General features: G+C 40.9%; 1 protein-coding gene across 2 annotated transcripts in view; it reads left to right on the top strand.

The window, feature by feature from the left end:
• The window catches only part of LOC307171211 (serine protease inhibitor Kazal-type 1-like), a 36,573-nt gene extending 12,710 nt beyond the window's left edge, over positions 1–23,863 (top strand). The window contains exons 1-4 of one of the 2 annotated variants that reach the window (XM_079892703.1): positions 22,338–22,416; positions 22,814–22,839; positions 23,467–23,573; positions 23,684–23,863. In XM_079892703.1, the coding sequence (XP_079748829.1) occupies positions 22,377–22,416; positions 22,814–22,839; positions 23,467–23,573; positions 23,684–23,768 (258 nt within the window). In that variant the 5' untranslated portion in view covers positions 22,338–22,376 and the 3' untranslated portion in view covers positions 23,769–23,863. Of the gene's footprint in view, positions 1–22,337; positions 22,417–22,813; positions 22,840–23,466; positions 23,574–23,683 lie in introns of those variants that run through there. The other variant, XM_079892702.1, reaches the window with a different exon arrangement.
• Positions 23,864–25,860: the final 1,997 nt, after the last annotated feature.

The raw sequence follows: 25,860 nt of genomic DNA, 5'->3' as shown, positions 1-25,860 counted from the left end.
ATCCTACCGTATACCAGTGAAAACATGGATAGCTGGAAAATTCAGTCAATGGGGGGGGAAAGTTGAAATAAAGTAAATTCCTATGTACTCCAGTGGACTAGCCTACACAAAAATTCAGATACGCAGAATTAGAAACATATTTGTTTTATATCAATATTTTAATCAATATTTTCAAACAAAGTTTCATAAGACTGTGTATGAAAAATGATGTAAAAAAAAAGTATATTTAATAGGCTACTCGATCAAAAGAGTTAACACAACTACAAGCCAAGTATACTTTGAATAATTAAACTTTTAAGTTTGATTTACTCGATCAAAAGATTGAGTACAAGCATAGGCCAAATATACTTGGACTTTTCTCTCAGTAAAAGTCAAGTACACTTAAGTGTAATTAAGTATATTTTTGGGAAGTATATAAAATGTAGACTGAAAGTATGCTTTCTTCTTTTTAGTTGAAAAGAAGTATACTAATAGAACACTTGAATAAACTTATTTTCCATGCTTGTTTTATTTACTCTATAAGCTATTCCACCTGAAAGTTTGTTACTATATAGAGCTGAACATGTTAGTTTATAAGACGATGTGTAATATTATGTTTTAAAAAACACATTTAATAAGCTACTCATTCAAAATAGTAAACACAAGTACAAGCCAAGAATACTTAGAATACTTAATTATACTTTTAAGTATATCTCGATCAACAAGTATTGGCCAAATAGACTTTCCTGTCAGTATAAGTCAAGTATACTTAAGTGCAATTTGAAGTATTTTTCTGAGAAGTACATGAAGTATATTTCTGAGAAGTATATAAAAAGTAGACTGAAAGTATACTTTCTAATTTTAAGTTTAAAAGAAGTATACTAATAGCACACTTGAATAAACTTCTTTTTCGTAAGGGTATACAAATCACAACATTTAAATAGGAAAATGTTGGCGTTATTTTGTCACTTATTGGGAGCCGTATGCTAGCTGGAGCCGTTTACCTCCCGTCTTTGTGCTAAGCTAGGCTAGGCTAGCGGTGGGTGCGTCAGACAGAGTTACGGCACGCACGGAGATGAAAAGGGTGTGTGTGGACTTATCTAACTCTGGTGGAGACTGTGAATAAGCTAACATCCCAAAAAGTAGGATTGTTCCTTTAATGTCATTATCAAATACAAATCTGGTTTGCCTGATCTCTCTTGTCAACAGTAGCGCTACACTCTTAAAAAAAAAGGTTATTTATTGACATTGATGGAAACCTTCTATTCCAAAACAGGCATAGTGGAAAACATTTTATAGTGGAAAAAAAAAATTCTTTAGAATTTAAAAATTTTCAACCTGAGAAAAAGGCTCCTTTAAGAACTGTTGACTAAAAAGGGTAGAATAAATAATTAATCAAAAAATTAAACAAACAACACAGTATTATCAGTGTGAATCATGGACCATGACACACGCAGCATTCATAGAGATAAAATAAAAACATTATGTTATATGTATTTGTAATAAAACACGTTAAAAAAATTATACACACAACAGATATGATTATTTTGCAGTAATTTCCAGACCATTCTGAAACCTTTGATTCATCTTCATTTATATAGCGCTTTTAACAATGTAGATTGTTTCAAAGCAGCTTTACAGAGATAAGCGTATAATTTAAGTTAACAGAGATTCTTTCGGCTTTACAGCAGAGTTAAGTTATTTCCATCTAAAGTTAGTTTTGATTGATTTGCTTCCGTCGCAATGATCATTTGTTATTAAATTAGGGGCCGCTAAGACGACACCATTCCCTCTACACAGACTTTAAACGCGAACCTGTGAGAAACGCTGATGGCGTTCACATGAGCATTTAGAGTGAGTTCTATAGTTATGTGCGTTTGAATATATGCAGGTTTGGAATTCCCTACAAGCCAAGCCTAAACAAAGTACTTGTCTTTCCCTATAAATTTTGATAAAGAATTGTATTTTATTTTGTTGCTTTGGGGTAGGAACGCGAAACGGATTTTCCCGACAACGCCTTATCTGTAGAGTGGTAGTGGGATCCTCCATAGGGAGAGACTAGTTGGCACTTCAGCACTGCGTTGTCATCGGTCCAGGCGAAGGTCTTTCGTCAGATCTGGATACGGCCTGGATCCGGCAGGCTGCAGGAAAACCTCGGGATAAACACAGACACTAAAATTAGCGTAGATGCCATTCTTCTCATGATGTAACGAGTACCTCAGGATTTTTGGGAAGTGTTCCCGGTTCCGGCTGACCTAATCTATGCAGCCTAACATTAAATTATAGAAGTCTATAATGTATTATGTGAAAGCTAGGTCAAAGAGATGTGTCTTTAATCTGGCTTTGAACTGACAGAGTGTGTCTGCTTCCCGGACAATGGTAGGAAGACTGTTCCAGAGTTTTGGTGCTAAATAGGAAAAGGATCTACCGCCAGCAGTCGATTTTGATATTCTAGGTATTATCAACTGGCCGGAATTTTGAGATCGCAATAGACGTGACGGACTATAATGCGTTAAGAGCTCGCTCAAGTACTGCGGAGCTAAACCATTTAGTGCTTTGTAAGTGATCAGCAATATTTTAAAATTGATGCGATGTTTAATAGGGAGCCAATGCAGTTTTGACAGAACCGGGCTAATATGGTCATACTTCCTGGTTCTGGTAAGAACTCGAGCTGCTGCGTTTTGAACCAGCTGTAGTTTGTTTATTAAGCGTGCAGGACAACCACCCAGTAGAGCATTACAATAATCTAGCCTTGAGGTCATGAACGCATGAACTAATTGTTCCGCATTTGTCAATGAGAGCATATGGCGTAATTTAGATATATTTTTAAGATGGAAAAATGCAGTTTTACAGATACTAGACACGTGACTTTCAAATGAAAGATTGGTATCAAAGAGCACACCCAGGTTCCTAACCGACGACGAAGACTTAACAGAGCAGCCATCGAGTGTTAGACAGTATTCTAGATTATTACGTGAGGAAGTTTTTTGTCCAATAATTAGAAACTCTGTTTTTTCAGAATTTAGAAGTAGGAAATTACAAGTCATCCAATTTTTTATATCCGCTATGCATTCCGTTAATTTTGTAAATTGATAAGTTTCGTTAGGTTTTGAAGAAATATAGAGCTGAGTATCATCGGCATAACAGTGAAAGCTAATGCCATGTTTCCTAATGATATCTCCTAAGGGTAGCATGTACAGAGTGAACAGCAACGGTCCTAGTACTGAGCCTTGTGGTACGCCATACTGAACTTGTGATCGATGAGACATCTCATCATTTACTGCTACAAACTGATAACGGTCAGATAAGTATGATTTAAACCATGCTAGTGCAATTCCCGTAATGCCAACATAATGTTCTAATCTATTTAAAAGAACGTTGTGGTCAATGGTGTCAAATGCAGCACTAAGATCGAGTAACACTAATAGAGAGATACAACCACGATCGGATGATAAGAGCAAATCATTTGTGACTCTAACGAGAGCTGTCTCGGTACTATGGTACGGTCTAAATCCTGACTGGAAATCCTCGCAGATATCATTTCTTTCAAGAAAGGAACACAGTTGTGAGGATACTGCCTTTTCTAATATCTTTGACAGAAAAGGTAGATTCGAGATCGGCCTGTAATTGACTAATTCTGTAGGATCAAGTTGCGTTTTTTTAACAAGCGGTTTAATCATAGCCAGCTTAAAGTTTTTTGGTACGTATCCTAGAGACAAAGACGAATTAATGATATTAAGAAGAGGATCTATGACCTCTGGAAGTATTTCTTTCAGTAGCTTAGTCGGTATAGGGTCTAACATACATGTTGTAGATTTAGATGATTTAATGAGTTTAGTAAATTCTTCCTCTCCTATAGCAACGAATGAATCAAATTTTTCCTCAGGGAGACTACAATGCACTGCCTGATGCGATACTGTAGTAGACGGTTGCATAGTTATAATTTTGTCCCTGATATTATCAATCTTATAATTGAAGAAGTTCATAAAGTCATTACTGCTGTGTTGCTTGGAAACTTCTGGGCTTGAAGCTTTATTTTTCGTTAGTTTAGCCACCGTTTCAAATAAATACCTAGGATTATGTTTATTTTCTTCTAATAGGGTTGAAAAATAAGCAGATCTAGCAGCTTTTAAAGCCTCTCTGTAAGCAATAGAGCTCTCCTTCCATGAAATGCGAAATACCTCTAGTTTTGTTTTCTTCCAGTTGCGCTCCATTTTTCTAGCTGCTCTCTTAAGGGCCTGAGTGTGCTCATTGTACCACGGCGTTGGACTATTTTCTTTAATCTTCTTTAAGCGCAACGGAGCAACTGTGTCTAAAGTGCTGGAAAAGAGAGAGTTAAACGTTTCTGTTGTAATATCTAGTTCTTCTAAGCTATCTGAGATGCTGAGATGATGAAACTGATTAGGAAGATTATTAATAAAGCAATCTTTAGTAGCAGAAGTGATAGGTCTCACATATTTGAAACACGGAGTCGGCTTTGCAGCCTTGGCTAAATGCAAATTACACGAGACTAGGTAATGATCTGAGATGTCATCGCTCTGCTGCAGAATTTCAACGGCATCAACATCTATTCCGTGTGATAATATTAGATCTAGAGTATGATTACGACGATGAGTAGGTCCTGACACGTGTTGTCTAACTCCAATTGAATTTACAATGTCTTTAAATGCCAATCCCAATGCATCTTTTTCATTATCGATGTGTATATTAAAATCACCAACAATTAGTACTTTATCTGCAGTCAATATTAATTCTGATAGAAAGTCCGCAAATTCTTTGATAAAGTCTGTATGGTGCCCTGGTGGCCTGTATACAGTAGCCAGCACAAATCTCAAACGTGATTTATCGTTTACACTATATATTTTTACATTAAGCACCAATGCTTCAAAAGAATTATATTTAAAACTTGATTTCTTAGTGGTTTTGAAACTATTACTATAAATTACAGCAACACCACCCCCTTTGCGTTTCGGACGAGGCTCATGTTTATAACAGTAATCTTGCGGGGTTGATTCATTTAAAGTAATGTAATCGTTTGGTTTTAGCCAGGTTTCTGTCAAACACAGCACATCTAGGTTATTATCTGAAATCATATCGTTAACAACGAGTGCTTTTGAAGTAAGCGATCGAATATTCAGCAACCCAAGCTTTAGCATTTGCTCATCTGTAATATAGCTGTTTTTTATTTGTTGAACATCAATTAAATTTTTAACCTTAGATGGGTTTAAACGTTTTTTGGATTTCCAAATTCGGGGAACAGACACAGTCTCTATATGATGATAGCTAGGTGAAAGAGGCTCTATGTGATAGGATTTATCTGACCTTGGTGACGCGAGGCCGCTAGCAGACGGTCGGTTTAGCCAGTCTGTCTGCTTCCTGACCTGAGCCCCAGATTGTCATGTTTGAGCTCTAAGACTATGAGCCATATTACTAGAGAGAAGAGCAGCACCATCCCAGGAGGGATGAATACCATCTCTTTTCAACAGGTCAGGTTTGCCCCAAAAACTTTTCCAATTGTCTATGAATTCTATATTATTAAGCGGACACCACCTAGACAGCCAACCGTTAAGCGAACACAATCTACTAACTATCTCATCACTCCTGCGAACAGGAAGGGGGCCAGAGCAAATTACAGTCCTTGACATCGTACTTGCAAGTTCACACACCTCTTTAATATTAATTTTGGTGATCTCCGACTGGCGGAGTCGAACATCATTAGTGCCGACATGAATAATGATCTTAGAGAATTTACGATTAGCATTAGCCAGCACTTTTAAATTTGCTTTGATGTCAGGCGCTCTGGCTCCCGGCAAACATGTGACTATGGTGGTTGGTGTCTCTATTTTCACGTTCCGTGTGATAGAATCGCCAATAACTAGGGCACAATCATTCTCAGTGGGTGTTTCACTGAGCGGGGCAAATCGATTTGTTATGGTAATCGGAACGGAAGAGTGGTTTTTAGATCCGCGACTAGAGCGATCCCTCACTGTCACCCATTTGCCCGGCTGCACGGGCTCTACTTCAGCCGGAACCACGCCATGTAAAGTGTTCACTATTCTATGCGCATCCAAAACATCTAAAGCACTAGCACTCTTACTATCCTCAATTAAAGTTTGGATGCGTGTTTCTAATTCTGAAATCTTCTCTGTCAACCTAACTGTCTCCTTACATTTATCACATATAAATCCTATATTGTCGACAGAGAAGGCTATACTAAACATGTGACATGAAGTGCAAGTGACAATAACAGGACAAGACATTACTCACCGTGTTTGTTGACTGATTCTTACTCACCTGAGCTTTTTATGAACTCAAAGGCGCGGACGCGCGAGAGAAAAATAAATAAATAAAAATAGCTGAGCGCACGGGTGGCGCGTTAACAGGCTAGCGAATTACTAGCGTTTTGTGCTAGTAGTACTAATAACAAAAGCTAGCGATGTCAGGTTAATCTGAGATGTTGGGTAAAATGTAGTAGTATAAACAACTAGAAATGGTAGTAAAATAATGGTTCAAAACAAAGAAATATAAGGCTAAGACGGAGCTAACAGCACCGAAGCACACAAACACACTCACAGCAGGCAGCGAGGCAGACAGGAGCAATCCTGTCTTTTTTGCCATAATTCCACAGAGATTGCCACTCTGGCCCTTATCTGGCCTCGCCACTGGTTGACACACAACTAATCCAACATGTATACCATATATGGCATAGTAAGAAATATAATAACAAGTAAGAGAGTCAGATATGAGTGAGTATAAGTGTGTCCAAGGCCTTGTTCTTGTTTTGTCTAGGTGTGTCTATGATGTGCAGATAACATAACGGAAAGAAGTTACACAATTGCAGTCTTACACAAATCTGATAAATAAGAAAATATTAACACACCCTGTGCAGGAAACACACAGTAAGCACCACTAAAAACCAGAGTGGACGGCTACTAGTCAATGGCTAACGTCAACTGTTTGATTACAGACGTTCTTCAAAATATCTTCTTTTGTGTTCTGCAGAAGAAAGAAACTTGGTATAACTTTATTTTAAGGTGACATAGTTATGTGTTTACATTTACATTTACTACAATACAAACAGTAAATTATACATAATTACAAGTAACTAACCCCAAAAGCAAACCCTACCTGTAGCTCTATAGTAATAAGAAAAGGTTAATTAATTAAAACCTTTTAAATATGGAAATGAGATATATGACAGCAGAGGGAGAGAATAGTACGGAGCGTATTGAATTTGGAGGCAAGGAGCCACAGGATATTTAACCCCTATCAGACGGGCATAAGTACCCGTTACATTTGGTGATCGCGAATAGGATACATTTTTGCCTGTTATGTAAGTAAGTGGGGACTAAGTACTTTGAAAAATGGAAGATTTACAGAAAGAAGTGGATTTACTTAACAAAAAAATGGCAAGAACAAGGTGAAGCTTTGCTACTAGCCAGAGAAGGTCAACGTGAGGCCTTGGCATTAGCAAAAGCTGCCACAGAAAAGTAACCCCAGCCATTTATATCCCTCGAGAGAGAAAGCTTTCTGATTTCAGTTGTATATCAGGGGAACAAGATGTGGAGGAATGCATTGATCAAGTGAGATCCACCTTCCTGTTGTCCCGCATACCCGAGGATGATCAAGTTGAACTTCTTAAACAGCACCTTAAAGGGGAAGCTAACTGTAAAGTTGATACTGGGTGAAACGGAAAATGATCCAGAAATCATATTTGAGGTGCTCCTTGGCACGTATGGCGACAGAACACCAGTTGGTACTCTACTGAGGGAGTTTTACGAAACCACTCAGAGACCAGGAGAGACTGTTAAGGCATATACTTATGCTCTTCTGGAAAAGTTGGAGAGGGTTTTGAGAAGGGACAGCAATTGTGTACCTCAACCAGAAGTTGTTAGAACCTATAGAACCAATTCTTAATGCGCATGTGAACGCCATCAGCGTTTCTCACAGGTTCGCGTTTAAAGTCTATGTAGAGAGAATTGTGTCGTCTTAGCGGCCCCTAATTTAATAACAAATTGTCACAGTGACAACTAGGAACCATAATTAACTGAACGAGTTCCCTTGGGGAAACAGTTCCGGCGGGACATCAGGCCGGTTCCGGTGGCCTGTCATGGCTGCCCGTGTTGATGAGCGACAGCTGCAGTGAATTATGAAGTGGCTATTTCAACGTTCGGCGTGCAGCGTTCAAGAAACAGATCTCCAAAGTGGTGTGACAATATATAACGACTCTGTGACAAACACTGACCATACAGGGTATATATACACAGAACTAACAATGATAATGGGGAACAGCTGAGTGCAATGATGATGGGGAACAGCTGAGTGCAATGATACAGTGATGGGTACAGACAAGGATTGTGGGGGATGCAGTTTATAATGAGATGACACCGTGGAAAAGAGGACCTCTAGTGAACACCCAGGGAACACGAACCAGACACTGTGACATAACCCCCCCCCCCCTCTACGGAGCGGCAACCAGACGCTCCAAGACAACAACAAAACCAAACAAAAGTCCAGGAGGGAGGTGGAACAGTGGAGGTCAGGGGGAAGGATGGGGGGAGGGATGGGGGGCCAGGTCCATGGAAGGGAACGGAAACAGGGGGTGACGGTTTAGCCGGCAGCCAGGGCGAAGCAGATAGTCTGTCGGGTGGCCAGGGCGAAACAGACGACCCCTCGGGCGGCCAGGGCGGAGCAGACAGTTCATCAGGTGGCCAGGGTGGATCAGATAGTCCATCAGGCGGCCAGGGCGGAGACGACCCCTCGGGCGGCCACGGCGGAGACGACCCATCGGGCGGCCACGGCGGAGACGACCCATCGGGCGGCCACGGAGGAGACGACCCCTCGGGCGTCTATTTTCTCTTCATGGGTTAGGCATATACTTCGTTACATTTGGAAACATTAAGCAGTTTTGATTTACAAGCTGTTTAATGTTTGATGATCACGTTATTTTATATTTGAGTGAGCAATCTTCTATCACTTGTTTCAGCTTCTTCTTCTTCTCCTGTGTTTTGATCCGGAGATTCTGTACTAGAAGATGTGTCATAGCGCATCCTACCGTATACCAGTGAAAACATGGATAGCTGGAAAATTCAGTCAATGGGGGGGAAAAGTTGAATTAAAGTAAATTCCTATGTACTCCAGTGGACTAGCCTACACAAAAATTCAGATACGCAGAATTAGAAACATATTTGTTTTATATCAATATTTTAATCAATATTTTTAAACAAAGTTTCATAAGACTGCATATGAAAAACGATGTAAAAAAAGTATATTTAATAGGCTACTCAATCAAAAGAGTTAACACAACTCCAAGCCAAGTATACTTTGAATAATTAAACTTTTAAGTTTAATTTACTCGATCAAAAGATTGAGTACAAGCATAGGCCAAATTGGACTTTTCTCTCAGTAAAAGTCAAGTACACTTAAGTGTAATTAAGTATATTTTTGAGAAGTATATAAAATGTAGACTGAAAGTATGCTTTCTTCTTTTTAGTTGAAAAAAAGTATACTAATAGAACACTTGAATAAACTTATTTTCCATGCTTGTTTTATTTACTCTATAAGCTATTCCACCCGAAAGTTTGTTACTATATAGAGCTGAACATGTTAGTTTATAAGACGATGTGTAATATTATGTTTTTAAAAAAAGTATTTAATAAGCTACTCATTCAAAATAGTAAACACAAGTACAAGCCAAGAATACTTAGAATACTTAATTATACTTTTAAGTATATCTCGATCAACAAGTATTGGCCAAATAGACTTAGACTTTCCTGTCAGTATAAGTCAAGTATACTTAAGTGGAATTTGAAGTATTTTTCTGAGAAGTACATGAAGTATATTTCTGAGAAGTATATAAAAAGTAGACTGAAAGTATACTTTCTAATTTTAAGTTTAAAAGAAGTATACTAATAGCACACTTGAATAAACTTCTTTTTCGTAAGGGTATACAAATCACAACATGTAAATAGGAAAATGTTGGCGTTATTTTGTCACTTATTGGGAGCCGTATGCTAGCTGGAGCCGTTTACCTCCAGTCTTTGTGCTAAGCTAGGCTAGCGGTGGGTGCGTCAGACAGAGTTACGGCACGCACGGAGATGAAAAGGGTGTGTGTGGACTTATCTAACTCTGGTGGATACTGTGAATAAACTAACATCCCAAAAAGTAGGATTGTTCCTTTAATGTCATTATCAAATACAAATCTGGTTTGCCTGATCTCTCTTGTCAACAGTAGCGCTACACTCTTAAAAAAAAAGGTTATTTATTGACATTGATGGAAACCTTCTATTCCAAAACAGGCATAGTGGAAAACATTTTATAGTGGGAAAAAAAAATCTTTAGAATTTTAAAATTTTCAACCTGAGAAAAAGGCTCCTTTAAGAACTGTTGACTGAAAGGGTAGAATAAATAATTAATCAAAAAATTAAACAAACAACACAGTATTATCAGTGTGAATCATGGACAGTGACACACACAGCATTCATAGAGATAAAATACAAACATTATGTTATATGTATTTGTAATAAAACACGTTAAAAAAATTATACACACAACAGATATGATTATTTTGCAGTAATTTCCAGACCATTCTGAAACCTTTGATTGCCACTCTGGCCCTTATGTGGCCTCGCCACTGGTTGACACACAACTAATCAAACATGTATACCATATATGGCATAGTAAGAAATATAATAACAAGTAAGAGAGTCAGATATGAGTGAGTATAAGTGTGTCCAAGGCCTTGTTCTTGTTTTGTCTAGGTGTGTCTATGATGTGCAGATAACATAACGGAAAGAAGTTACACAATTGCAGTCTTACACAAGAACAGTCAACAACAGTTTGAGAAATAAGAAAATATTAACACACCCTGTGCAGGAAACACACAGTAAGCACCACTAAAAACCAGAGTGGACGGCTACTAGTCAATGGCTAACGTCAACTGTTTGATTACAGACGTTCTTCAAAATATCTTCTTTTGTGTTTTGCAGAAGAAAGAAACTTGGTATAACTTTATTTTAAGGTGACATAGTTACGTGTTTACATTTACATTTACTACAATACAAACAGTAAATTATACATAATTACAAGTAACTAACCCCAAAAGCAAACCCTACCTGTATCTCTATAGTAATAAGTAAAGGTTAATTAATTAAAACCTTTTAAATATGGAAATGAGATATATGACAGCAGAGGGAGAGAATTGTACGGAGCGTATTGAATTTGGAGGCAAGGAGCCACAGGATATTTAACCCCTATCAGACGGGCATAAGTACCCGTTACATTTGGCAAACGCGAATAGGATACATTTTTGCCTGTTATGTAAGTAAGTGGGAACTAAGTACTTTGAAAAATGGAAGATTTACAGAAAGAAGTGGATTTACTTAACAAAAAAATGGCAAGAACAAGGTGAAGCTTTGCTACTAGCCAGGAGGAATGCATTGATCAAGTGAGATCCACCTTCCTGTTGTCCCACATACCCGAGGATGATCAAGTTGAACTTCTTAAACAGCACCTTAAAGGGGAAGCTAACTGTAAAGTTTATACTGGATGAAACGGAAAATGATCCAGAAATCATATTTGAGGTGCTCCTTGGCACGTATGGCGACAGAACACCAGTTGGTACTCTACTGAGGGAGTTTTACGAAACCACTCAGAGACCACGAGAGACTGTTAAGGCATATACTTATGCTCTTCTGGAAAAGTTGGAGAGGGTTTTGAGAAGGGATAGCAATTGTGTACCTCAACCAGAAGTTGTTAGAACCTATAGAACCAATTCTTAATGCGCATGTGAACGCCATCAGCGTTTCTCACAGGTTCGCGTTTAAAGTCTATGTAGAGAGAATTGTGTCGTCTTAGCGGCCCCTAATTTAATAACAAATGATTGTTGCGACGGAAGCGAATCAATCATAACAAACCTTAGCTTGAAAATAACTTTACTAAAGAACCGCTATAAAGCCAAAACAATCTCTGTTACCTTAAATTATACGTTTATCTATGTAAAGCTGCTTTGAAACAATCTACATTGTTAAAAGCGCTATATAAATGAAGATGACTTGACTTTAACCCTCTTGGCCCTAAGGGTATTTTGGGGCCCTGAATATGTTTTGATTACCCTGTGTCACGATCCACACACAGGAAACGAGATATAGATCCAAGAGCAGTATTTATTAGAGAAATCCGTAAATCGTAAACAGTCCAGGCAGGGGTCAAAATCCATAAAAGCAGTCCATAAACAATAAACAAAACACGAACAGGCAAGAAACAGATCTCCAAAGTGGTGTGACAATATATAACGACTCTGTGACAAACACTGACCATACAGGGTATATATACACAGAACTAACAATGATAATGGGGAACAGCTGAGTGCAATGATGATGGGGAACAGCTGAGTGCAATGATACAGTGATGGGTACAGACAAGGATTGTGGGGAATGCAGTTCATAATGAGATGACACCGTGGAAAAGAGGACCTCTAGTGGACACCCAGGGAACACGAACCAGACACTGTGACATAACCCCCCCCCCCCCCCCTCTACGGAGCGGCAACCAGACGCTCCAAGACAACAACAAAACCAAACAAAAGTCCAGGAGGGAGGTGGAACAGTGGAGGTCAGGGGGAGGGATGGGGGAGGGATGGGGGGCCAGGTCCATGGAAGGGTACGGAAACAGGGGGTGACGGTTTAGCCGGCAGCCAGGGCGAAGCAGATAGTCTGTCGGGTGGCCAGGGCGAAACAGACGACCCCTCGGGCGGCCAGGGCGGAGCAGACAGTTCATCAGGCGGCCAGGGTGGATCAGATAGTCCATCAGGCGGCCAGGGCGGAGACGACCCCTCGGGCGGCCACGGCGGAGACGACCCCTCGGGCGGCCAGGGCGGAGACGACCCCTCGGGCGGCCACGGCGGAGACGACCCCTCGGGCGGCCACGGCGGAGACGACCCTTCGGGCGACTACGGAACAGGAACAGGCACCCGCTCAGGAACAGACCCCGGCTCAGGAATAGGAACTGACACCGGCTCAGGAACAGACATCGGCTCAGGAACAGACCCCGGCTCAGGAATAGGAATTGACACCGGCTCAGGAACAGACACCGGCTCAGGAACAGAAACCGGCTCAGGAACAGAAACCGGCTCAGGAACCGGAACAGACACCGGATCAAGAACAAGACCCGGCTCAGGAACAGACTCCAGCTCAGGAACAGACACCGGCTCAGGAACAGACACTGGAACAGACATCGGATCAGGAACAGGACCCGTTCAGTAACAGACCCCGGCTCAGGAATAGGAACTGACACCGGCTCAGGAACAGACTCCGGCTCAGGAACAGACACCGGCTCAGGAACAGGAACAGACATAGACACCGGCTCAGGAACCGGAACAGACACCGGATCAGGAACAGGACCTGGCTCAGGAACAGACATTGGTTCAGGAATAGGAAGAGACACCGGCTCAGGAACGGACACCGGCTCCGGAACAGGAACAGACACCAGCTCGGCAGTGTCCATTTTGTCCGGAAACACAGGCTCGGTGACTGCCATCTTGTCCGGAGACACAGGCTCGGCGGTGGCGGCCATCTTGCCCGGAGACACAGTCTCGGCGGCGGCCATCTTGTCCGGAGACCCTGGATCGACAGACGTAACGTGAACACGTGAACAGTCTCTGGATCGAAAGACGTGATGTGAACAGTCTCTGGATCGACAGACGTGACGTGAACAGTCTCTGGATCGACAGACGTGACCTGAACAGTCTCTGGATCGGCAGACGTGACGTGAACCGTCTCTGGATCGGCAGACGTGACGTGAACCGTCTCTGGATCAGCAGACGTGACGTGAACCGTCTCTGGATCGGCTGACGTGACGTGAACCGTTTCTGGATCGGCAGACGTGACCTGAACCGTCTCTGGAACGGCAGACGTGACCTGAACAGCCTCTGGAACGGCAGACGTGACCTGAACAGTCTCTGGATCGGCAGACGTGACCTGAACAGTCTCTGGATCGGCAGACGTGACCTGAACAGTCTCTGGAACGGCAGACGTGATCTGAACAGTCTCTGGATCGGCAGAAGTCCTGTGTCTCCTCCACGCATGCAGTACCGCTACTGCATAAAAGAGGAAGACAGTCATCTTGGCCGTGGCAGGACTGATGGTAGGCAGCTCCGAGACGATCTCAGGGATGACAGCGGCCTGCGCGGGGACGACCTCCTGGACGACAGCGGGCTGCTCCAGGACGACCTCCTGGACGACAGCGGGCTGCTCCGGGACGGCCTCTGGGACGACAGCGGGATGTTCGGGGACGACCTCCGGGTCTTTTGGGGGGCTGGAGATCTTCCTCCTCCTCCGCCGTTTCTGATGGCGAGGTGCAAGCTCTGGGCTGGACAGGACCCGCAGCTCTGGGTGCTCTGGGCTGAGCATCACCGGCCCATGGTCGAAGAAAGACCGGAGTGGAGAGTGGGTCCGGGGCTCACCTCTAGCACCTCCTCCCCTGCGGCCTCCATGAGCCCCCGAAAACCTGGCCAGACGGGTTCCCCTAAAAAGATTCACTTCCCCTGGTGGAAGAGTGCTCAGGGGAATTGACCGCCATGGCCTCCTCAGTCTGGTGGGCCCATATCGCCAGGCACTGAAAAATGTTCATACGAGGGGGAACCTCTTCAACTTTCAAATTCCCCCTCTGTCTTCGTGGTTGGGGAAGACCCACGAAAATCCATACCGCTGGATCTATTAGTTGATGGAGTTGTTCTGTCACGATCCACACACAGGAAATGAGATATAGATCCAAGAGCAGTATTTATTAGAGAAATCCATAAATCGTAAACAGTCCAGGCAGGGGTCAAAATCCATAAAATCAGTCCATAAACAATAAACAAAACACGAACAGGCAAGAAACAGATCTCCAAAGTGGTGTAACAATATACAACGACTCTGTGACAAACACTGACCAGACAGGGTATATATACACAGAACTAACAATGATAATGGGGAACAGCTGAGTGCAATGTTGATGGGGAACAGCTGAGTGCAATGATACAGTGATGGGTACAGACAAGGATTGTGGGGAATGCAGTTCATAATGTGGATGACACCGTGGGGAAGAGGACCTCTAGTGGACACCCACGGAACACGTACCAGACACTGTGACACCCTGACATTTGTGCTTTTTTCAGTTGCTTAAAAACATATTAATGGCTAAAGTCTGATTAGACTGCACAAATAGAGCTACAGTAATACATGAGCAACATATACATCAAAATTTGTGGTTTTAAAAAAAAAAAGTTTATGCATGGTTTAAAAAAAAATGTAAGTCACTGAAATTAGGCCATATAACACATAGTAGCCTAAACATTTGCTCACAAGGCTGTTCAAAACTGGATCTTGTTGCCTAGAGTTTTTTCTTCAAAACAGTGTGAAAACCATCCTGACACCGTGTCCTAACCAGACACGATATGATAAGATTCCAGCGACAAATAATTTGTCTGTCCACACCAGACGCGATGCAACTGCGAGATGCGTAAAAATCAATCAAAACCCACAGTTTTAAAACATTATTAAAAATACATATGCTACTGAGTTACTAAAACAATCTTTGTCAAATAATACACTTGTTTGTTAACAGTTTGAAGAACGTTCTTGTTTCCATTTGTTTAATTTCAAGATCTGAGGTGAATTATCCATTGTTGCTTTTACAGCTACAAAGTTGGAGCACTAAATGATATTAAAAATCACACTGCATGCTTTTAACATTAAATAAAGCACGTAAAGAGTACCTGAGATTATCATTGCCACACTTTGTGTTTGTAGTTCCAGCGCGACATCGCAGAAAAAAGAAATCGTTTCTAAAATAAAATTTTGCGTGTCGTATGTCGCCGTTGCGGCTGGATAGGACAAAAACTCTGATTAACATGGAAAAGATACCGTTTATCGCGTGTCGTGCCATCGCGTTGCGTGTAGTTAGGACACGCTGTGAGCACTCCTTCATATAAAGCAATATAGTCATTTAACTTTTGTAAGACACTTCTGTCAGAATGGCTGAATCATCATGAATAATGCTGTGATTCACACCTGAAGAGACAAAGACCCTCCCCTGGGAATATCATGAGGAATGTGACAGGGAACTATAGAGAATGACTGTGAGGAAACTTAATGATTGAACGTATTGTTTTCACAAAATTATTTTTTATAAACAAAGTTCAAGAGGAGCACGTTCAAATAATCAATCAATCAACTCGTCATCAAACAATTTACCATGTCTACCCTATCAGCATGAGAGGAAGCATATATATTCACTCTGTCAACTCACCTAACATTCCTTGACAGTTTTCAGCAGCATTTGGCTCCGCCCTACCTTCCTAACATTTCCGAAATGAGCTATCCCGTCCAATGAAGAATCTTTCGTCCTTCAGGAATCTTTGCCGCAATCCTCTGGTGTTATCTCACGGGCATTAGGCTCAGACAAACGGATCCTCGCCACCACGGGCGAAACATCCGCGACCTTCTTCCGCGCATATTCTCTAAATCAAACCATTCAATAATTCCTGCAATAGAGAAATGGACAATAAGGCCCGCCGTGCGTGCACCACGCTCGCGTCCCGGCAATGCCGCACGCTTCACACGAAGAAACGGGCCTTCTTCCAGGACCAGGCCGCCGCAGCAGGCCCTCAGTAAGCCGCGCCACAGATTCAGTTCCGGCCGGCCAGCTCACACTCTAGACCCGCTGGCTCGACTCCGTGAGTGCTCAGCTAAAAACCTTCTCGTTTTAATGTCCCTGGATAAATTTCGCATCGCTTCAGTCGTTGAGTCACAAGCACAGTTATGCCATCTGGATATTCATTTTGATCGGGGGAATACGTTTTAAATGGTTTCTGTTCAAATTATTTGCCGTCATTAACGCGCTGCTTTACTCACACGGCTTAAACTCACACGTAAACAGTAGCTCACACATAATATTACGTGCAGATTGCACGCACACAGAATCAAGAACCTATATCATTAACTCTGTCTTGCAATTTATTTACAAAAATCGCTTAGAAGCTTAGTTATAGCACAGATGTATTTTTATTTTTAAAGTAATTTAAAACCAGTTAGTAGTCCTTAGTGATTTTCAAACACAATTGGATAAATTCAAGGCGCGAAATTCGATGAAAGCTCTTTGTCTTTCACCATAAGTGAGTTTCTTTTGAACTTCACTAAATAAATGAACCAGCAACAGATAAAGGAACAAACGATCATCTAAATCAGATTGTGCTTTGCTGTTTGATGATCAAACAACGACTACAGTATCAAATCGATGCGTCAGAGGTGAATATACGCAGGTTATAAACCGTTTAGGCTTCTCATGTATTCATTCAAAATAAAATAAAAATAATTTAGCAATCGATCTTTCAGCCCCACACGGTTTCCGGTGAGCTTTGGATTCCTGTCACCCAGGATAAACCATGGGTCTAGCCACATCCATTGAATTCTGGGCATTAACTTGGATACAGTTAATTTCCAGGCCGCACTGCACGAGGAGAAATCAAAGGATAGTTCTGGTCTCACCCACCTTCCCAGACATTTTAAACTGTCCTAAATGCGAACTGTTATCTTTGCTCGGCCACTTAAACTTCAGATGCGCATAATCCTGCAAGGCTGCCCTCTAAACTCTAAACCTACAAGCTCACCATATCCACCTTTCCCAACCGTTCCTGCACGATCCCACTTGCTTCTCACATTGCCACAGCAGTGTCATCTCCTCTGCTCCCACAGGTGCTCCGTCTCTGGTGTTCCTCTGGTTAACCTTCTTCACTGTCACAGCAGTCTATTCTGCTCCCACTGGAGTCCAGTTTTTCTGGCTAACCTTGCCTTCACTGCCGCAGCAGTGATGTCCCCTCACGCTCCTGCAGGATCTCAGTTTCTCTAGCTAATGTTCTCCACTGCCGCAGCAGTGATGTGACCATCGGCTCCTGCAGGAGCTCAGTTTCTGTCTAACCTTCCTTAAACAATGGAACGGCCTGTCCTTTTTTAGAATAATCTGATTTCTCTTCCTGTGGATATCCAATTAATGTCATGTATTTATTATTTCTGAATTGGCTTTTGATAAGTTACTTGTTTAATTGGCATAATACATTTTTACCTGACAAATAAATGTTAAACCTTGATTTATTCTGCATTCTTCTGAAATCATTATTTATAGTACATTAATTTGCAGTCTGGTGTTTCCGCAAATCTCTGTCCATGATAGATCACACTTGAGGCACTAATAAATGGAGCATGGGGCACTTTCTTAGACCTTCTAATTTCTGACTATCTATGACTTAGCATGGTGTATGCTGTAACTATTATAAAAAATTACGCCTACGAGTTAGCAGTGAGCAGCCGCTTAGGGTAAAATGGTTACACTGCTCCCTCTGACTATTTCATAAACTGGCGAGTTGTGATCGTGAGCGCACATTCGCGACGTGACGTCTCAAAGCGACTCTGAGTCCGTAATGAACGAATATTTGAAATTATGAAATGCTCGGAATAATCAAAGATCTAAATTTATTCATAATCAATATTTATGATTATTTTCTAATCAAAAACATGATCTAAATTTGATTATCATTCGAAATTGGAGTCAGATTACGCATAGAACTAAAGTAATATTGAAAACTAAATTCCAATAAATTAAGTGAACTTCACTGGAGCGCTGAAAAGACATACATGCATATACCTTTAGCCACCTTTGGATTCCGTTGTTGGGCCAATGGATGGTCCCTACACTATTCAGAGCTGATATTCACACAAACCACCCATTGAAACCACTTCTTGACGCCTCTCTTAATTCCATTCTTCAAGCCGTTTCACCCAGCACCCTCCAATCCTACTTAACCGCATGGAAGCATTTTAAGTCTTTCCACTTCACATACAACCTGCCTTGTCCCAATTTTTCTCTGCTCGCCATCACTTCATTCATATCCTATCTCAAAAGCATCAAGAACTGCAATGCTCTTCTGACTGGACTTCCATCATGTGCAACTAAACCTCTACAAATGATTCAGAATGCTGCAGCTCGTCTTGTCTTCAACTAGCCCAAAAGGGCCCACGTCACTCCTCTGTTCATCTCTCTGCACTGGCTACCTATCGCTGCTCGCATCAAGTTCAAGGCATTGACACTTGCTTACAGATCTATCACTGGCTCAGCTCCCTCCTACTTTCACTCACTTCTACGAGTCTACATCCCTACCAGAACCCTACGATCGGTCAACGAGCGACGTCTCGTGGTTCCATCACAGAGAGCCACAAAATCATTTTCCAGAACATTCTCATTCACAGTTCCATGCTGGTGGAATGCTCTCCCCACCCTCATCTGGAATGCAGAATCCCTGGCAACATTCAGAAGACAACTGAAAACCAGTCTCTTCCGTGAGCATTTAACCTCATAACCCAACCTACTCGCCCAGATGCCAATAACGTTAGACATACACTGGACACGGTGTCTTTTTTCGGTTTCCTCAGATGCTCAGAACTCACCATCACTTCCAGCTTTAACCCAAAAGTCCACCCCACAATCACAGATCTATCAGTGCTAGACAACGAAACCATCTCCTACTTCAGAAAGCAAAGTAAGACAGATCAAACCAGGAAAGGCCATTTCATATACCTTTTCAATGTCTCATCACCAATCCAACCATACCAAACTCTACTTGCTTTTCAGAAATTCACAGACTAAATCCCCTTCCGACCCACTTTTCGCAGATGACACCAACCACCCCGTCAGACGTTTCTGGTTTCAAAAACACCTTAAGTCTGTTTTGCTCCATTCAGGCATCCCAGCAGACCACTTTTACAGCCATTCATTTCGCATTGGCGCAGCAACCACAGCTGCCCAAAAAAGGCCCCTCTCAGCAGCAGATCCAAGCACTTGGCCGCTGGTCATCGGAGGCCTTCGAGAGTTACATCCGCTCAAATCGCTTCCATATCAAAGAAGCCCAACGAACCCTCATCAGCTAATTCTTTTGCCAACTCCTCATACACTCAACCCTACAGGCCACCACTTCTGCAGGAGCCACGTTCCCCATCCTACCTCACTTTTCTGCCACAGCAATGCTATTTCAGTTCCAGCCGGAGCTCAGATCTCCGTCCCACTCACCTTTCAAATCACAGTTTGAAAGCAAGTTTTTTCCAACACCCCAGCAGCATCACCTCTTCCTCCAACAGGAGGCCTTTCTCCACCCAACTGGCTCTCCAGTCAGTTAAAAGCAAGTCAACCAAGTTCTTCTACTACAGCTAATCTACTCCGCTCCCACAGGAGCTCCGTTACTCTGTCCAAACTTGTCCACTGCCGCAGCAGTGTCATCTACTCTTCTCCCGCAGGAGCTTGGTTCTATGTCCAAAATAGTTTTGGATATTTAAAAGCAAATTTAAAAGCAAGTTTGGTCCACTGCCGCAGCAGTGTCATCTCCTCACTCCCGCAGGAGCTCTGTTCCCCACAGCAGTGTTTACTCTTCCATTCCCACAAGTACTCTATTATCCATCCTTTGCCATCAGATAGTTGAAAAGCAAGCCAAAGCAAGTTTGATCCAATGCAGCAGGGTTAGGGTTAGGGTTAGGGTCAACTCGTCATCAAACAATTACCATGTCTACCCTACAGCATGAGAGGAAGCATATATACAGTATATATTCACTTTGTCAACTCACCTAACATTCCTTGACAGTTTTCAGCATCCCTCCACCACCCCGACTCCTCACTCTTGGCTTGTTCTTTCACAGCCAGGAATATGGGGGGGTGGAGTACTCTGGGTTTGGGCCGAATACCGAGCCCGGAGCCCGCTCCTCGGACAGCACGCCAAATGCGCATTTATTCTATCTGACTTATTTGTAAGTGTGAACTCGTGAAATCAAGTTTAAGTTAAAAGTCTGACTATATATTTTCTTTACACAAAGACTTTATTTAAAAACTAAAAACTACACTACCATTCAAAAGTTCAAAAGAAGTCTCTTCTGCTCACCAATGCTGAATTTATTTGATCCAAAATACAGCAAAAACAGTGATTTTGTGAAATAGAAAACATTTATCTTAAATTTTATATTTAAATACATTTTAAAATGCAATTTATTCCTGTGATCTAACCTGAATTTTCAGCATCATTACTCAAGTCTACAGTGTCACATGATCCTTCAGGAATCATTCTAATATGATTTGCTGCTCAAGAAAAATGTCTGATTATTATCAATGTTGTTATTATCAATATTATTAGTTGTGTACAAATTTCTTTCAGGATTCTTTGATGATCTGAAAGTTCAAAAGAACGACATTTATCTGAAATAGAAAGATATTGTAACATTATAAATGTCTTCTTTATTGTCACTTATGATCAATATAAGGCATCCTTGTTGAATAAAAGTATTCATTTCTTTAAAAACAAAAACAAGAAAACAACAGCATTAAAAAACGTCTCAGGTTACGACTATATCCTATGTTCCCTGAGAACAGGGAACGAGACACTGCGTCAGAACGCTATGGGAACGCTTCTGCGTGAACCGGTGTCTGAAACGCTTTAGTCTTTTTTTTATTTCATTTTTGTAAACTATACTTTAAATCACACTTAAAAATGCCTGAATGTCACTTTTTCATTTTCATTTGTCCTACTTTAGCAAAGGTGCTCAACTTCAGGGTGCTAATTCATGATCATAATCACTAAAGAACATCAAACACTGCTGTTGATTTTAGGAAATAATGAAATAGTGAGTTGAACTTGAGGACTTCCTGCACTGTTTCATCTCTTTTCTTATGCAAAATATTATTTATAAAACTGCCAATGTCTAAATATGATTTTAGCAATCGTTATGTGAAGAATTCTAATATAAATATAAATTAATAAAGTCAGGCAAGATGCAAAACTGCTATCCAAGTCCAAGTCTAACATTTATTTTCACATTGTCATGACAAAGTTGTGATGAAATCCCTCAGTAACGATTGTACGGGTTTCAGTATTCTCACATGTCCAACAGGGCTAAAAACTGCAAACCTCAATGAACAGAAAATACAAACAACTCATATAATACTGGAGTCCCTGAGGTTTATGATGATAAAGTTAAACTTTAGATACTTTTAGGCACTATTTTGTATATTTTATTAGTGCCTCAAACAAATGTTGCAGATATTTATGCATCATATTTAAAAAAATAAATTATAAAATTTGATAATAAGTGTAACATTTGCACAGAACATTTTCTTTGAAGAAGCCCCAGTTAAGCAGTTCAAACTAAAGGTGTTGAGTAAACCTACCTCTGTGTGTGTGTGTGTGTGTGTGTGTGTGTGTGTGTGTGTGTGTGTGTGTGTGTGAGATGAATCAGTGGGATGGACATATACAGTATTGATATAAATAGCTGGATCATTTTATCACTGATCATATCGTCAGTGAGTTGACTCTCAGGTTGTGAACAATGTTTGCACGAGGAATCATCGTCCTTCTCTGCGTCCTAGGTGAGCAATATATTGATTTCATTTACAAAACAACTGATGTTAGGATGTTGGTAATTTGCCACATGAGGACCTGCGATACACACTGATACAGTCTAATTTAGCTCATAATGAACAGTTTGATTGTTTAGTTTGCACATTCTTTAGTCTTAATTCACCATTGCTAAAGACAAATGAAAAAAGTGACATTCAGACATTTTTAGGTGTGATTTAAGTATAGTTCACAAAAACAAAGGACCACAGTTCTGCTTTTGTAAAAAAAAGAAAAAAAAAAAAAACTTAGACCATATTGACTTTCATTGTATGGGCCAAAGAAGAAGTTAGCATGTATGTTATTTGATTTCCTCTTGTCCTATCATGATAAACTTTAATCCTTGTTTTTTCTTCTTGACACAAACAGTGGCCATTTCTGATGGAGAAAGAGAGGTGAGTAAATTTACATTTACTCATCTAGCTGACGCTTTTATCCAAAGCGACTTACAATTGCTATATATGTCAGAGGTCGCACGCCTCTGGAGCAACTAGGGGTTAAGTGTCTTGCTCAGGGACACATTGGTGTTTCACAGTGGATTCAAACCCGGGTCTCTCACACCAAAGGCATGTGTCTTATCCATTGTGCCACCACCACCCCTTATAAATAAAGGCGGTACTATACGGTTATCCGGACCACACCTGACCACACGTGACCACAACCGCTCTTGGTTGGTCGTAACCCCAGTGACGGGTAGGTTTAGGGGCGGGGTTGGTAGGTCATCACATGTGGTCCGGATAACCGAATAGTACCATAAAGGCTGTAGAATTGCTTTCCTCCAGTGCAAGGCGTCACTTTCAACCATGCTTCAATATCTGACGCTCAAAGCACCCTTTAGCGTCCATATGAGACGCATAACCCTACCACAGACCTAAACCTACCCAACCGAAGCGTCACATATGGACGCTAAAGGGTGCTTTGAGCGTCAGATATTGAAGCATGGTTGAAAGTGACAAAAAGTGACGCCTTGGGTATGAGAATGTGTTGAAATAACTCAAGGTTTTTTCTTTTTATGTGACAAGCCTGATTGCAAGGACGATTTTGACGCATGCACAAAGGAGTATTCACCCGTGTGTGGATCCGATGGAATAACATACGGCAATGAATGCACACTGTGTGCTGCCGTCAAGTGAGTTTAAAAATGCATGTATTTTAAAATAAAGTACTGTAGGTGTAAAAACAGTTTAGAGTCAGTCACTTTCAAACTTTAATCTTCAATTTAATCACTCTCTTTTTTAGGGAATCAGACACTGAAATCTTAATCCAGAATGAAGGCCCATGTGAGCCAGAGAAGATGATGTGGAAGAGGAGTGACGGAGCTTAAGCTTGACAGACCTTTAGTCAGCTACTCATGTCTCATTCAGTATGACCTGAATTTGTAATGGTTTAATCCATAAATAAATGTTGCATATTAAAGCTGTTCTGTTTTCTCCCTCAAATCTTGGAAAGACACAATAAAATAGGTGAATATTGTAAGGAGGTACCCAAACCATATCTAGAGCAGAATATCATAAATGGTCTGGTTTATTTTTATTTTTTATTCCTGTTAGATTATTTGTCAGGTAGACTATCTGCATCCTCAAAGCTTTCAGTTAGAAACCGAGACTGTGTAATACCATAACAATCAATTTTATTAAAGAAGGGTCATATTTATACACAAGATAAAGCAGATTCATCCACGATGGCCAGGCCATCCAGTCAAATACTCAAGATCAACCTCTGCCTTATAGGGCAGATTAAGAAATATAACAAGAGTTGTCAGATGTTCAAATGTGTGTGCGTTGAGTGTATAAGTGTGTCCAAGGACTAGTTCTTGTTTTGTTTGAGTCTATGATGTGCAGATAACATAACGGAAAAAAGTGACTATTAACACACCCTGTGCAAAAAACTCCACTGAAATCCTCAAGTGCGTTCCATTTGACCATAAGTGCCCTGTGAAGTGTACAAATGATAGTATTAATATATTATTTAATGAAAATACAAATTACAAAATACTCCAAAGTAATTAAATGCGTATTTCAAATACATGTAATTAATATACTGCCCATACCATCTAAAGTGATGTTTCAATCTGAAGGGAGTGAACAAGACCCGTGTGAAGGCCCTGCAAACAGCTCAGGGAATACGGGAACATCCATACATCACTTCACAAAATATTTTTATTTTTTATGTTAAATATTCCTTTCCCTCCTTTCACGTAAAAATACCACGTATCAACTGTAATCCATTAGCTTAACCATGTTGTTTAGTGACACAGATGATGTTTTAAAGTTAGTCCGGCTTTACAAGACCGTGATGCATCGCTACGGTGTGACAAATATGTTGATGTGTAAAAAATACACCCAAAGAATTAAGCACAACTATTTACACACATACGAAGTAGGAGAATATCTAACTGTATATTGTAGATTGTGAACACTCCATTACCCGTTTATTTGGGGTCAGAGAACATCCTTAGCTCATACGTTTCTTTAATTTGTGCAGGATGTTGAAGTGTTAGTTAAAAAAGGTATTAGTTAATAACAAACAAACAAACAAACAAACAAACAAACATTAAAACAACATGGAACCATGATATTAATATATAAAATATGATATAATTACATGTTGAAGCATAGCCTACTCACAGTTTGAAAATGAATTCCATAATATTTTCTTTTAGTAAAGCTATGTCTGGATTATCCCAACGCATAGTAGATCGAATTCTGCTTTTGCAACACACTAATGTATAAATGTTTAAGTTGTTTGTGTCTTTGGTAATTTACTTCCAATCCATACTTTGAAGCATCATGATTTTAGGTCTGTAAAAATAGAGAATAAAAAAAAGAAATAACTATATGCCTAACTGAGAAAAAAACTGAAAAAAATATACAATTTTGTGTCTTGTTTTAGTGTAATACCAGTTTTGTAAAGCAAGAGTTGTATTAATGTTTTTTAAAATAGTTTGAGACATATTGTAACTACTTTTGCATGATATGTTTAATGCATACACATTGTAACGGTCACTTGGAGGATTTACGGCAACTTGAGGTAGAATGACAACTGCTCATGTACGTAGAGGGTGTGTCTGTATGAGATGCGAGAGCTGTGCAGGAGAAGAGATAAAGATCTACCGACTTTTGTTGGCCTCTCAGCTTTGAGAGGGGTGTGTTAGGGGGCGGAGTCTGTTTGACCCACTGCCCCGTCTTTCAGTAGTCATTTCCAACTTGGACTCTGAAGTGACCAGTCGTGTTTTCTGTTTGGGAGGTGAAAAGGGGCTGTTGGGTTTTCCCACGGGACACCTGTTGTGGGAGGTGGTAGGGGTGGGGTTTGCATGGGTCTCTGTGCAGCCCTCACAGTGTTTCAGTCCTGACAAATCTCTGGAGTGAGTGGACATTCTTTTACACTGCTCCAGCACAAGGAAACACTTATATATC

The sequence above is a fragment of the Squalius cephalus genome (genome assembly GCF_949319135.1).
Source record: "Squalius cephalus genome assembly, chromosome: 14".
Lineage (NCBI taxonomy): Eukaryota > Metazoa > Chordata > Actinopteri > Cypriniformes > Leuciscidae > Squalius > Squalius cephalus.
Note: the sequence above shows the minus strand (reverse complement) of the source record. Positions and strands in the feature narration are given on the sequence as shown.